A 15,093-nucleotide genomic window follows, 5' to 3' on the forward strand; every position below is an offset into this window, starting at 1 on the left:
TATAGAACCCTTTTCCAAAAGGCGCTGTATAGAACCATCTCCATCAATCTGAAGAACCCCTTCACGATGCAAAGAGCTCTTTAAGTTCTCATGGTTCTCTGTAGAACCATTCCTTTAATAAAGAACCCTGGAGTACGGCTCTGAGGAGGGTCCTGTGATTGAACCCTGCAGTACACCTGGTCCCTGGCTGTGTACGCCTCTCTCTCGCTGGAATCAGACCTCGTTCAGAGTTACAGCTGAGAGCAAGTGTTCCTCACACTGTAAAGAACCGGAGCTAAGCCCTGACCCCGGCTCTGTTCACACAGACTCTCAGTTTGCAGACGAACAGCAGTCGAGTCCCAGCGGAGCTGCTAGACTGAGGAGTACAACATCACTGTAACACCCTTCAGTTACCGCACCGCGCTCGTCTCTCTCCTACTGTCCTCTGACGCTCCCCGACTGCGTGCGCGCACCTGCGTCTGCGTGACACCTGTGACCTGCACCCTTTTAGACTCGACACAGGAGGTCACTGTTTAGTTCTTGAATATATAAATAGATCTACGAATATATACGCGTTAACGTGCCAAACACGGCTCCCGTCGAGTCCCCGTCATTCCAGAACCATCTTTGTACTGTAGGAAACGGTCTTCAGTATTGTTTCTCTGATAGTCCCTTGTAAAACTGGTGCCATGGAAATATTCAGACTTGAAATAAACACTCAAATGTGTTCAAGCTTGTGTTTGTCGTTTCTATGTGAACAGCCCCAAGGAATCAGCAGCGGGCAGAGAGTAAGACTCATAACAGAAAATGTGCTGAGACTGAGTGAGGAACTAAAGTATTCACCAGGAAAGACAACTAAGGCCTGGTACTGACTGATGTTTTTTAAAAACAGGTGTTTACCTCCTTTATGTTTTAAAATAATCCCCTACACACAGGTGTTTATTTAATGAAAAACAAGTTTAAAGGATGTTCCCGAGACTAAGTTCCATATTATTTATTTATTTATTTATTTATTTTTAGCTCGTACAATGATCACTTGTACAATTCTGACCATCGAAATCATTTATTTTTTATTTTTCCTTCGTCGTTTGTTTTCCTACAGTGAGGTGAGTCTGAGGTTAAACCTTAGCGTGTAATACCAGTTGTGGCCAGCAGATGTAGGCAGATATTTATTTTCAGTAACTCCTCAGGGATTCAGAGAAACGAGAGGAAATATCCCCCAAGCAGATATCTCTGCAGGCCGGAGACCCGCAAGTGGGGGATCTAGATGTTTTGTGGGAAGGCGAATGTAGGAAATGCAGCCTTTGTGATTTGAAAAAAGGGCATAGTTTATCTCCAACAGAACTAGGCACCCTCTAGGACATGGGAGAAATGGTGCTAATAATTTGCAAATAATCATAATATTCAGCAAACCTCCCATGAGCCCTCAGTCACAGTGGGTGTGTATGACAATAGAGTCAGTGCCTGTAGCTACAAGTGAGGTGAACTTAATAAGATGGAAATTCACTGTAATGTAGTTATTGTTTAATGAATTCCAAGATAGTGGTGCAATCTTTCAGGAAATTTGGCTCAAATTAAAATTAAGAATATAAACAGATAAGATATAAGACATAAACAAAGAAGTTCACTGTACTTCATTTAGTTCCTCTGTGTGGTTTTAAATGATTCTTTATAGAAGTATGTCCTTGTTGTAGAGTATTATGTGTTACTCTTTGTGTTCAGATGATCACACACGCTTTGATTCGGCGTCAGAACCAGGTCCTGGAACCCCCTACTCACAAAATTAGTTGAATCAAGTTTGTTTGAACAGGTCGAATAGGATCAGAGTTGGATAACACTGGCTCAGACTGTCAGAAAGACTCTCTTTATTATTACCTGGAGTGTGCATGTGAATTTGTAGAAGGACTATCATTCATTCATTCATTCATTCATTCATTGTCTGAAACTGCTGATCTAATTCAACTCCTCACAGACCGTCATGGAGTGTGGCTCAAACCCACAACCTGGAGCTGTGTGACTGCATCACTACAACATCAATTTATTTTAATACAGTTCCTTTATTCAGTTTAATTTATTTCAGAAATACACCATATGTACAAATATTTGAGGACAAATTTGTAATGAATGTATTCTACATTAAGTTGCACCCGTTACTAACACAGACGTGCACACACTGCCTCTCTGATCCCTGTAGAGAAACACTGACAATAGAACTGGATTCTCTGGAGTAGAGAAACATGAACCTAATGCCAGGCGAGGAATATATAGCCCCCCAGCACTGAGCTGTGCTGATGAACCCATATTTACTGTCATGTCTCTTGTTAGGAAGTGAGTAGTAGCCTCTATGTAATCAAACATTATCATTCTCAGTGTGGTCTCAGTTAAATGGTTATTCTCTTTATTTATTACGAGAATTTCACACATTAATCCAACCACAAACAAGTCTGTAAATCACATGATGCTGAAAATGTACTCCATATAATGTACTCAATGTTTACAAGGTACAATATTAACACTGAACACAGAACAGTTATTACATGGTCACCATGCACACAGCTGTACTACAAAATACACAATAATCTAACACAACGTCCCAAAGAACTCACTGACATTCTCTTACACTTCCAAACACTGCTCAAACAGAGCGATCTGAGCTGCATTAGTTACAGAAATGTGTTATAAGAAAGAAAATAACTAGGATCTCTATTTTGTGCAGGGCATTTTACACAAAGCAGGACGTCACAGTGAACCAGACAGCCTAGGTTTCTAAAAGTATCAGACTATACACACTGTCTGAACTGTGGTGTACAAGGTGCCCTGCAGTTTAGTATCTGTGCCTTAAGAATGGAGGTGAGGGCCCTACAGTCCAGTTTACATGCCTTAAAAATTCTGGGGTGAGGGGCATGGCGTAATCACAAACATCGCATTGACCCTGAGACCCTGCTCATCAACACAAGCTTTTAGAAACAGCTCCATATCAGCCCTGTCTTTAAAAACAAATAAAAAGGGTTCTTTAGTCTCTGGGTCATCTCCAGAGCCTTTATACCAACTACAGATCTCGAAGCCAGCGACGTGCATGAGTCGTGCTTAAAATGTTCTTCCCCGCTCACTTGGAGCTGTACGGCCCACTTAGAGCTGTACCTTCCACTTGGAGCTGTACCTCCCACTTGGAGCTGTACCTCCCACTTGGAGCTGTACCTCCCACTTGGAGCTGTACGGCCCACTTGGAGCTGTACCTCCCACTTGGAGCTGTACCTCCCACTTGGAGCTGTACCTCCCACTTGGAGCTGTACGGCCCACTTGGAGCTGTACCTCCCACTTGGAGCTGTACCACCCACTTGGAGCTGTACCTCCCACTTGGAGCTGTACCACCCACTTGGAGCTGTACCTCCCACTTGGAGCTGTACCTCCCACTTGGAGCTGTACCTCCCACTTGGAGCTGTACGGCCCACTTGGAGCTGTACCTCCCACTTGGAGCTGTACCACCCACTTGGAGCTGTACCTCCCACTTGGAGCTGTACCACCCACTTGGAGCTGTACCTCCCACTTGGAGCTGTACGGCCCACTAGGAGCTGTACCTCCCACTTGGAGCTGTACGGCCCACTTGGAGCTGTACCACCCACTTGGAGCTGTACCACCCACTTGGAGCTGTACGGCCCACTTGGAGCTGCCTCCGGCCTGCAGAGATACCCTTCTCGGATTTACAGCCCTATGACCCTATGGCTTGCTCTGATTAGTGCATTAAAGCGGCTATCTGTGGCCGCATCCCAAACCACACTACACACTCATGAGTGAACACTCGTAGTAAAATAATTATGCTTCACGTTGCGGAGTCAGTGATAGTTAATTATTTTTTGATGAATAATGAATTATTTAATTAATTTTGATAAGCTCCATGTTTGGCAGCCATTAAGTAATATGTAGTGTTTTTACCTGTACAATTTTAGCTTGGACAAGTAGGTCATCTTCACGTGTTATACAGCAGAATTAGCTAGAATTAATTATTATTAATGAATGATGCTCATTGACCCGCTGTAGGTTCTTGACTCTGAATTGAATCTGAACTAAAAGCAATAATTCAGTACAAGAAAAGTGCACACACAAATAACCAAGGACTGTTTTATCACACAACTGGTTTATTAACTGTAATATCAAATAATGAATATTGATTATACATTCATTTAATGAAATGGATTACAGCGATACATGAGGGAGCAGGGAGATTAATATATGAGGGAATTTCTCTATGATAATTACCCTAAACTCTAGAAAGGCTATGTTTATCCAGCAATGCATTCAGCACCAATCTCCTGAGCAATGAAAGAAATGAAACCATGTGACCTTACGTATCCCTGGAGATGGAGTGGAGATAGCTGGGAGTGTGTCACTGACGCGCAGGGCTTTCTGGTGCATTGCAGACACGGGCCTTGTAGTATTGCAGTTCCTCTTCTCCCATTTGGCCAGAGACACGGTCTTAGATACTGAGACCACTCCCTTGGAGCTGATGGTGTTGTGAAGGTCTCTGTGGGGACTCCCCATCGTCACTGATCTGCTCCTTGTGAGAGACACGTCAATGCAGGTCTCTCCTGGGCCTTTGCTCAGAAGATCATTCTGAGGGAGCATGTGGCCTTCTTCTTTGTCACTGATCCTGATCTTGTCACCACTTTGAGGGTCAGAGGTCTGAGGTCTCTTTCATGCTCTGGACGTGGCATTGAGCTTTTCTGGATTTAAACTATAGCTTTCCTTAACTATAGCTTTTCTACTAGAAATAAATATAACACTTCAGGTTGGAATTTCTGGGCTCTCTTAGCTGAGCTTCCGGACTGGAAGCAGATTCACCCTCCTCCTTCATTCAACCCCTCCTCTTTCCTTCTCTCTCTACATTTTCTTTCCCTGCTCTGGGTTTGCTCTCTTTGGTCCCTGCTTGAGTCCATGACTGTTTAAGAGGGAGCCATAAGAGAGTCTGGAAAGCTTCAGAAGAAGCCTGAAGAGAGATGAAGAGCTGAACTCTGAACTGAGGGCTCTTCCTTAACTGAGAATTCTCCCTGAACACTAACTGAGTCTAACTGACTGAACTGACTGAAAAAAACTTGCTTCTCCATCTCTTCTAGTTCTTTTCTTCTTGTTTTTTTTTCTTCCTGTTCTGCGTGAGTTTTTTCACACCACTGGTTTTTAACCAGATTTCAGGAAACCCACCTTGAATGTCTGATTGGTCCTCAGGGATTGAGGATTGGAGCATCTCTTGCTCCTGATTGGATGTTTCCTGCACCCAATTTATGACACTTGACAAGACAAAGACTTAAGGAAGGTTCCTGTTGAATGAATATCCAAGAATTCTGAATCATACTTTTACATTTTAAAATATTAGATGTTGACACAAAGTAATATCATTCAGATAAAAAACATGTTTTACATAATGTATTAAAATCAATTTTACATATTTTTTATGTACAAACATTATATACAGAGTAAGAGTAATACAAAGTAACACCAGTGAAGCATCTCAATGCATTAAGTAGATGATCAACTTATATGTCAAAATAAAGTTTGTTGATAAAATGCTCAGTTTGATTTTTCATTTTAGGGTGAGGGTTAGGATTAGGTTTTGGGTTGAGATTAAGTGTAAGGTTAGTATCTGCATAGTGTAAATAATATATCAGCATTACAGCTATAAGATATTTACTGAATGTATTCAGATGCCTTACTAATGCTACTTCACTGATTTGTTACTGATAGTCTGAGTGTTTATTAATCATCTACAAAGGACCACTCAAAATAAAGTGTTAGCCATAAATAGTTGATGTTTAGTGTTGTATTTGTAACCAGTTACTATTTCTCCTCAGATCAGTCATTCTGCAATTCTACAAGATGCAATTTAGGATGTGTTCAGACTTGTAAGTTTTGGTGTGATTAAAACGAACCCTGATGCGATTGCTCTGTTAGTGCCAAAATAACCAAATCAAGAAATTGCTACTGTAACAGTGTACCTCTTATTTGCTGTAGAAGACAAGCAGTTTGCACAGTGGTTTGCCTGGGGCATGTCTGCATTAATCTCACCAATTCCACCACAAAGTCCGCCCCGTGATTCCTGACAGTTTTATTGTGTTTTCGTCCTCCTCTCTTGCTCCTTTCATGCCCCATTCGTGTTTACCCTCTAGTTCGTTTGTGTTTGTGTTTGTGTTATTGTAGTTTGTGTTTCTCTAGCTTGTTTCCTGTTTCTCATTTCTGGTTTCTCGTTCCTCGTTCGATCTCTAGCTTGCCCTGTTTCCTGCTCTTCCCTATGTTTATTAGTCATGCTATTTCGTGTTTCTTGTCAAGTTCGTTTGTTGTGTTTTCTCTTTATTAAATGGTCTGTGTTGTAGCGAGTGTGTCCGCTTCCGTAAATTCCACTCATCACTTCCCCGTGACACTGAGCAGTTACAAAGATTAGCTATACATGCCAACAGTCACTACAACTAATAATTACTTGTATTTCAAATACAGTACTTACATATGACCTATGTATAGCAGTACATAGCATAACAAGCTACATAGGATGACACTATCACATTCACACAGGCCATTTACACATTACATTACCACACTAGGTTAAACATATACAGCCATTTAGCACTCTCAGCATGCACTCAGATTAGCAACAGGCTACACTTGAATGTCCCATTTACACAACAGCAGGTTTTTTTTTTACATTCATTTATGCTTTCATATACAAAGTAATACTTATTTAATTTATTCTTTGTTTTAATTTACCCAGAATTCGCGGAGTGTACACAGTGAGCGCGAAGCGTGGGTTTGTTTCATTTGAAAGGAAATATTTCACTTACCTATCACAAAAATCCTCCTTCGGATCAAACCGCATCTCAAAATAAATCTTTCTTCGTCACTGTCCTCCCCGCTTTCGACAGATTAGCTGAAATCCTCTTCATTTTCCAGAACAAAGCTCTCCTCCGCAGTGCCTCCGCAGCTTCCGTGAGTGCGACATGACGAAGCTCCACGAAAACAATTCGGCGACATGTGCTCTGTGTTTGTAACAAGCGAATGGGCATTTTCATGCAAATTATCAGCCAATGATCCTCCACTAGCAGCTGCCGAATTACCATAGTGTCAACATATGAATGGCAGAACGCGTCTATGGGCGGAACAAAAAAGCTTGTGCCTCAAAAATGTGCTGGTTGTTGTTTATGCTTCTCTCACAAGAATATAAATATATATATATCGCTTCATCCTATATATAGTTGGAAAGTAGACCCTTCAAGGTTTCCGAGGTATGTTGTATTTTTTTTTAGGATAAAAGCTCGCAGAGTTATATACGTGTTTATGTGGAATTTCAATTTTATACTTCATTAACCTCAGAGGGTTAATGAAGTGACTCTAACTGAACTGATTCAGTCTGACAGAGCTCTGCACTGGGAGCACCTTCAGAGGAGACTCTTCACTGTGAACAAGAAAGAACGGCAAAAGAGTCTCAGTGAATGTGTGTGTGAAAGTGTGTAAGTGTGTGTTAGTGAGAGGATCAGAGAATGAGAGTTTTCCTCCATCCCAGTCCAGCTTCACTCTGACCCTCTGCACCTTCTGTGACGCTGAGAGGGCAGTAGATGTCTGTGGTGTTGACTGAACCCAGTATTCACTACTGATATACCTCACCCACCACACTCCACTCCTGGAGAATATTTCTCCCTTCCTCTGAGCCGACTCTGTCATCACTCCCACCATCCAGTGTGTATTGTCTCCAACGTCAACCTCCCAGCAGTGTGTTCCTGAGTTTAACCCCTCAGAGCCCAGGACACATCCATATTCATCAAATCTCTCTGGAAGATCAGGGAGCTGCTGTTCCTCACTAAATCTCACACTGGTCAGATCATCAGACACAGTGAGAAGAGGATGAGCAGTGTTGGGGTCCAGAGTCACAGGAGCTGGAGATAAAACACACACACACACACACACACACACAGTATTTACATAAAATTAAACACACACACACACAGTATTTACATGAAATTAAACACACACACACACATATATACACACACACACAGTATTCACATGAAATGAAACACACACACACACACACACACACACAGTGAGACTCACTAAAGCTGATGATCTCCTGCATCTTCTCCCAGACGGTGAACTTCAGGTTGCTCAGGTGGTTGCTCACATGGAGCAGTGCTCCTGAAAGCCTCTCTGGATCCTGCAGTGTGCACTGAGCTCTGGAAGAACATTCAGGAGTCAGAGCTGCTGTGGTTTTGAGTTCAGAACCACAGAAAAGAGAGAGACAGGAGACACAGCACTCACCTCTCCAGAGTGGACTTGTACTTCTGTAAAACAATGAGGCCAGTGTGGGTCACTGTGGTCATTTTAATCAGAAAGAAATAGAGAATAACGTCTGTGGACAAACCCTGACTAAAGTGTCCTCACCTGTAAGAAGGAGACGTCCTCAGCTCTCATCTGCTCTTCTACGGCTCTGACCGTGTCTGAAAGGGACGAGATCTCTCTGCTGATCTTCTCGATCTTCTCCTTCATCCTCTGACTCTTCTGCTCCTCTTCCTCCCTCAGTGCAGCGATCCTGGCTGCCTCTTCATCTCGGAGAAACTGGTGGAGCTCCTCAAACTCCTCCTTAATCTGCCTCTCTGTGAGCCGAGCCTGAATCTGGAGTCAAGGAGGAGATGGAGTGAGAGAGGATTGATGAAGTGATGATGTTGACCATCGTAATCTCTGTAGTGTTTGATTCTCACCTTTATATGTTCTGCAGTCTGATCCCAGTTCAGTTTACACTTTTTAAACAGATCCAGTTTCTCCTGCAGGGGCTTCAGCGCAGACTTGAGTTCCTCCTGAAACACATCAACACACACTGGATAAAGACTGTGTTAATATTTCTCCATCAACAGGAATCAGTCGCTGTGAGACAGTGTTCACTGTGTGTTATTTTATCTCCAGATGATTTAAACAGACATTCTGTGATCAAATCTCATTGATCAGAGTGATCAGCCCTTATTGATCAGAGCTGTGTAAATAAGAGCTCATATCTGACCACACTGATTTACACTGATTCTAAAAGTGTGTTCAGTCATTGGTCACTTTTAAGAACAAGGGCCATCATCCACAGAAAAGGGTGTGATATTAGTAGCTGTAAATTTACTGAAAGTCACTGTAAAGAAAACTCCTGACTCCATCTTCATAGTCTCTGCAGAACTGGAGCGGTAGAACCGCTAAAGCACAACATTCCTAAGATGTATTTGTTGGTTACAGCGTGTGAAGGAGAATGTGCCCTTACTCTCTTCCTGTTTAAACTCCTCAGGCTTTGGGTTCATATTTCAAATGGAAATAATCTGAATATAATCTGAACAGCACAATGTACCCCACTGTGTTATATCTACTACACTGTAATAACAGCTCTCTCACAGAAATAGATCTTCAGGTGGACTCATGAACTTCATGGTGTAGTAATAAAGAGAAGTGAGCAATAAAACACAAGAGGGAGTGGTAGACACAAGGGCACAGGCAGAGTGTTGAAGATCAGTCACCGGCGCCAGTATCTTATGTTACAGCATGATCCTACTGCGATTACACCACAGTTCTGTTCTCACTGTTTACTGTTAGGTTTAAGATGAAGGAAAATACAATAGTTTTTAATCAACATTCTGCAAAGTAAAAGAGTTCCTGCTCAGCTTTTGAAAGAGAGCAGTGGGGAAACGTAAAAAAGCCACTCCCTGTTTTTATTTCTATGTGATTTTCTCGTTTCCAAATCAGAAAGGTTCCCTGCACACTAGCGCTGGGCGTATGATCAAAACTCTATATCACAGTATGATTCAATATTATATCGGTGTCACGGTATTTGACGTGTTTTCCCCTGTTCATGACGTGTTAACCTCATTGATTGTGAGAGGAATTTCTGCAGTAGAGTGGTTAAGAGCACCCTACTCCACCGTCATGAGAATTGTACATTGTACAAAATAAACATTTCCACATTAGTTTTACATGTAATACAGGTTTGTACGGCCCCACAGTCATCATCAGTTTTCAGAGGGTGGCACTAAATTAGTGAAGGATCCTGTGGCAGGAGAGTTACAGTGAAAATGTAGAACCTTTTATTGAACACATTTTTCAGACTACTTCAAAACTGTAGGCTAATGTTCACAACTTCTGTAACCAGCTTCACTCTGTTAATGTTATCAACCTCTCACCAGTTTATTGTTGTTTTATAAACTTTACCTTCATTCATTTACAACATTTTTAACCAAATAAGAGGTATTTAGATATAAAGTAGCCAGGGCTTGTCAGTGGTTGTATTGCACTGAAGAAGTCCCAAATATCTTCATTAAATAACAATATTTAAACAAATAAATAATAACAATAATCATAAATAGCAACAATGTACAACTCCCAGGATTAACACCACTACTGATACTTCAGCTCCACAGCAGTAAGTAAGTGTTTGTTTGGTCCACGTCTGATCTTTTAAACCCAAAGCACCTCCAGACCACAGACACGGCTCCTTTTTTCTGTAAAAGTTCTTCTGGGTCATTATCTACTGCTTCAACGTCTGGTACAACTTCTGGTTCAGAACTTCCCCTGTCCTTTTCACCGCGATCAACAACTGCACTAACACTAGCGCTCTGTTCCATAGGTGTTTAGTGGTGCAGCAATGAAAAAAACATACATATCATAACAAAAATAAAAATGGTTTTCAGTGTGAACCAGTGTACCGCCCAGCACAGCTACACACTCACTCTCCTCTGTGCTCTTTCTTGAGCTCCACACGTTGATGGATGTTGTCATGGTTTGTGCTCAAGTAGCTACTGTTCTTTGGTACCAGGTGGGAACAGATAATTCTGGTTCTGAAACCTGTGCATTTTGATTGTGATGCTCAGAACCTCTTAAAATGAGGAGTGTGAACTTGAACCCAGTGAGTTACAGGTTGGTGGAAAAGGGCGATCAGACACCCCCCCCCCCCCCCCCACCACCACCACCTCTTTATAGTAAACAGAAAGTAGTAATAATCTGTCCTCAGAAGTGTGGAATAATCACAGTAATACACTAGGGGTTTGTGCTGTAACATGAGACATTGGCTCCGGTGAGTGATATTCACCTCAGGGCTATGACCACAGTGCACCAGCTTCAATATCTCACATTATAGCACTCCCTCTCATGTGTTGTTTAATAACACACTCTTATGAACAATAACCTGACTTTTCATGTTCAAATCCATTCATGTACACAGTGTGTTTACCTTGCAGTCTGTAACAGCTTCATCCACGGGGCAGAGCTTGTGGTTGGTGTGTTTTCTGGATTTCTCACACACCAAACACACCGGCTGCAGATCGTCCAGACAGAAGAGTTTGAGTTTCTCACTGTGCAGACTGCAGAGTGTTTCAGACCCTGCTGCAGCTCTCTGACTTCTCTCCTGTAAATAACTCTCACACAGGTTCTTTAAAGCCAGGTTTAGAGGAGGATCATTCAGTGAAGATCTTTTTCTACAAACTGGACACTCTCTGGATTCTTTGGTTTCCCAGAACCTCTGCAGACAGACTTTACACACACTGTGACTACAGAGCAGAACAACAGGATCCTTGAAGATATCACAGCACACAGGACACGAGAGATCCTCCTCTGAGAAAGGTTTGGAAGCCATTTTCTTCAGCTGTGGTTCCTTCAGTCAGAACTCTCACTCTTTCACTTTCAGTTCTGTGGAAATAACCCACTCTGAGTTCAGATGAGTTTGAGGTTAAACAGGAGTCTTTCTAGCTGCAGTTAGTCACCAATTAGTTTCAGAACTGAAAATGTGCCTCAGAATCCTCCATAAAGCTCTTTATAAAACTAGACTCACCTGAGCACAGTCCAGTCTGTCTGTACAGGACGGGAGACGCCTCACACTCAGCACTTCCTCAGTAGGAGGAGCTTTACACAAGGAAGATCATCACTGACTACTGCTCACATTCATCTCACACACAACAGGAAACACAGGAGTTTCATCAGGGCTTTAACAGGTGTCCTGTTATTATAGCAGCACACAAGGAATTTTGATGTAAATATACAGTGGAGTAAAGGTGAGCAGGGAAAGAATCTAAACTCCTGCTGTGTTGTGCTGTTCTCACCCCTTCATTCACTGCACTGTAAAAATTTTGGTCCCCACTTTGTTTGTTTTGCCTTTTCCCAAGAGACAGTGACCACCCACAAAGATCTGTGTGATGGCTGATTCCACTACACAATCCATATATGTCAAAGTCCATATACTCCTCCACAGAGAAAAACACATCCTTTTGTTTGTAGACAGCCCTGGCTCTGGAATTGGGGAAAGAAACTAAGGATAATTAGCTCAGGCTTTTCTCTGTGGGTCACTGGCTGAGCCACAAGAAACGGCATCTGGAGGCACTTGAAGAGTGGAGAGACTCTGAATGTTGAAAAGCATGTAAAGAGATGAGTATGTTGCTCTATTCCTGCTCCATATGTGGTTAAGCGCTGCTGAAAACCTCCAGCATTAAACTCTTTTTTCTTCTCCTCCATGTGTAACTTCATGAGCTCTGCTGTCCTGCTGAGTGCCTCCTCTCCCCCGCTGGTGTGTGGTGTGATGGTGGACTGTGAAAGCTAGCTCTCACTGGTGCTTCTCTTTCTCTTCTCATCAGGTAAATCCCTGCTTCACTCACTACTGTGTGGTGAGCTGGTGGACTGGGAGAGCAGACATGAGACATGAGTGTAGCTTCTTAATCAGATTTCAATTTCAACCTTACATGCTGCTTTATATTAAACATATTCCATTGCTGTATGTTTTTCCACATCCTCTAAGTAAGAGTTCACAATCCTTTGGGGATGTTTATCAAAATTCTATGAATAGAATTCAGACTTTTCAAAACACTTTCAAACTGAACGTAACTGTGATGTGGGAGAATACCTGGAATGAGATGAAAAGATCAAACCAGGATGTTAAATTGTTTATGAATCATAATTTTAAAAATTGTAAACACACGGGTGAGGAGAGGGCGCTGACAGGTAGTTGGTGTAGCGTTGAGATGATGAAAGCTCCTGGTTCATTAATCCTTGAAAGTTTTTATTTAAAAATTATTTTCCTTCGTCAGCTCCTGATTTGTTCCGTAATACACGTACCCAAGCACATTTAGATAAAATATCTATACAAGTTATTACATAAATCTCATATTCTCATTATTCTCTGATGAACTAGTCATATCACTAAATCATTGCTCATCCATGTTTTTCACAAAAACAGGCAAATTTCACAGAAACAGGTTTATGGAGAGTGTATGCATCCTGTGCTGCTAATGAAGTTTTAATTTCACCATCGTTTACCCGTTTACCAATTTTCTCAACAATAGCTCTTTGCAAACTCTCAACCCCTCCGTAAGACCCTGGGTCTGAGGGCGTGTAATAGATGTGCCTCATTAACTGCTTCATCATATTTATAATAATGAGTCAAATATGTGTGAACTCAATATTTTATTAATTTATATTCAGAAACCTTGGGACCTAAAATAAAAGTGTTAGATAAATAATATACTTAGTTTAATAATTAAACAAAACACCACAGAGTCAAAGGGTTTATTTTCAAAACACACATGAATTAAATTTATATTATTACTTTTCAAAAATCACACATTGTTTAAGACACAAGAAATAACTATTATTAGTTTTCAAAAAATCACACACATTTGTTTAAATATTTTTAAACGAATAAAATAAATAAATAAATAAATAAATAAACAAATAAAACAAAAAATATAAGAAATAAAAAATAACAAAAAATGAAATAAATAAATAAATAAATAAACAAAATTAATGTACCATGTACTGTTGGTGCTTTGTCCTTGATCTCTTTCAGAGCAGCTGTGATATTCATCTCGTTTTGCAAATCACACACAATCGTTTCAAATGACCCCAACAATGTTTCTAAAGATGGGAGATGTATGTACCCACAATACTCTCGCTAAGAGAAATTTAAGACACGGGCGATAGAGTTTCTTGAGAAGCCTTTTAGCGTTGATGTGTAGGTAAAATTCTTCCGTATCGTAGAGGCATGAATGTTGGTGTTGCGATGGAGGGTCAACGACGCAGCCGTTGCAGTTTTCTGACATATCCGTCTGAATCACCTTCTCAAGGAGGTCCGCTGTGAAAGCCCGAATGACAGAGAGAATAGACGGGGTTACAAACCCGTCATCCTGAGCCGTGATTTGGAAAGATTCTGAAGTTACATCCTCACCCGTAGTTTGAAAAAGTTCTGAAGTGGCATTGTTGCTGTTTTGAGCAGAGTACAGATTGACAAATTCCTGAGCCATTTTCAGCAGACGCTGTGTTGAAAGAGAGAGAGAGAGAGAGAGAGAGAAAGAGAGAGAGAAAGAGAGAGAGAGAGTGAGAGACAGAGACAGTGAGAGAGAGAGAGAGAGAGAGAGAGAGAGAGAGAGAGAGAGAGAGAGTGTCGCTTGTTTTTATCTCTCAAGAGTTTTGGGTGTGTACTTTGACACCTCCCCCATGTAGTGGAGGATGGATCCATATCAAGAAATGAAAAATTAAGACTCTGACTCTCCATTCTCTTTTATATAAAAGGAGAAGACGGGACCTGCATTCCACAGAGTGTGCATGCTGAAAGACTACACACCCCTACCCACACGCACGCACACACACACACCTATATCTGATAGCCAGAAGGCTAAGCAGAACACTTTTCAGTGACCCCCAGGATGACACTGAGTGGTCCTCTTCAAACTTTATGATGACCAGATGACTAATAAACCAAAAGATCACTCACCAGAGCCTTGGGAACGGGAAAAATAAACTCACCCAGGGGGAAGACCCCAGGACCCCCCCGCGGAGCATTTTTATCACCCTCAGTGTCGGACTGTCGAACAGCGTATCTTATCGCAAAATCAGCAGATGGCCCCGGGACTGGCTAATGGTGACCTCTCGAGTCGAGTTCAAACCAGACAAACAGCATGGACCAACAGTGCCCCCAAGTGGACATTTGCGAAATCAATATGCCACTCTAATCACTTTCTGCTGAATCTAAGCATGTATTATGCAATGTGTTATGAATGTTATCCTCTGTTATTCTCAGGTGACTGTCTACTAATTAATCGAGTGATGTGAATTAATGTTTTAATCACGAAG

At 41.7% G+C, this 15,093-nt stretch overlaps 1 protein-coding gene across 1 annotated transcript; it reads right to left on the minus strand.

Annotated features, from left to right (window-relative positions):
* Positions 1-4,118: 4,118 nt before the first annotated feature.
* LOC136709466 (E3 ubiquitin-protein ligase TRIM39-like) lies at positions 4,119-11,845 on the minus strand. Its single transcript, XM_066684717.1, has 7 exons — positions 11,807-11,845; positions 11,210-11,664; positions 8,715-8,810; positions 8,398-8,628; positions 8,275-8,297; positions 8,071-8,189; positions 4,119-7,892 (listed from the first exon to the last, which is right to left on the minus strand). Exons 2-7 carry the CDS (start codon positions 11,609-11,611, stop codon positions 7,351-7,353), a joined length of 1,413 nt encoding a protein of 470 aa, XP_066540814.1. The 5' UTR covers positions 11,612-11,664; positions 11,807-11,845; the 3' UTR covers positions 4,119-7,350.
* Positions 11,846-15,093: the final 3,248 nt, after the last annotated feature.

This window comes from Hoplias malabaricus, chromosome 11 (genome assembly GCF_029633855.1).
Source record: "Hoplias malabaricus isolate fHopMal1 chromosome 11, fHopMal1.hap1, whole genome shotgun sequence".
In the NCBI taxonomy this organism is placed as follows: Eukaryota; Metazoa; Chordata; class Actinopteri; order Characiformes; family Erythrinidae; genus Hoplias; species Hoplias malabaricus.

Bases quoted from the DNA above. Each gene is read 5' to 3' on its own strand.
- LOC136709466 (XM_066684717.1), bottom strand. From the start codon at position 11,611: ATGGCTTCCAAACCTTTCTCAGAGGAGGATCTCTCGTGTCCTGTGTGC. The intron at 8,811-11,209 runs GTAAACACACTG...GATGTGTTTCAG, and splicing joins AAGCTGTTACAGACTGCAAG to GAGGAACTCAAGTCTGCGCT. The intron at 8,190-8,274 runs GTGAGTGCTGTG...ATGTTCTTCCAG, and splicing joins TACAAGTCCACTCTGGAGAG to AGCTCAGTGCACACTGCAGG.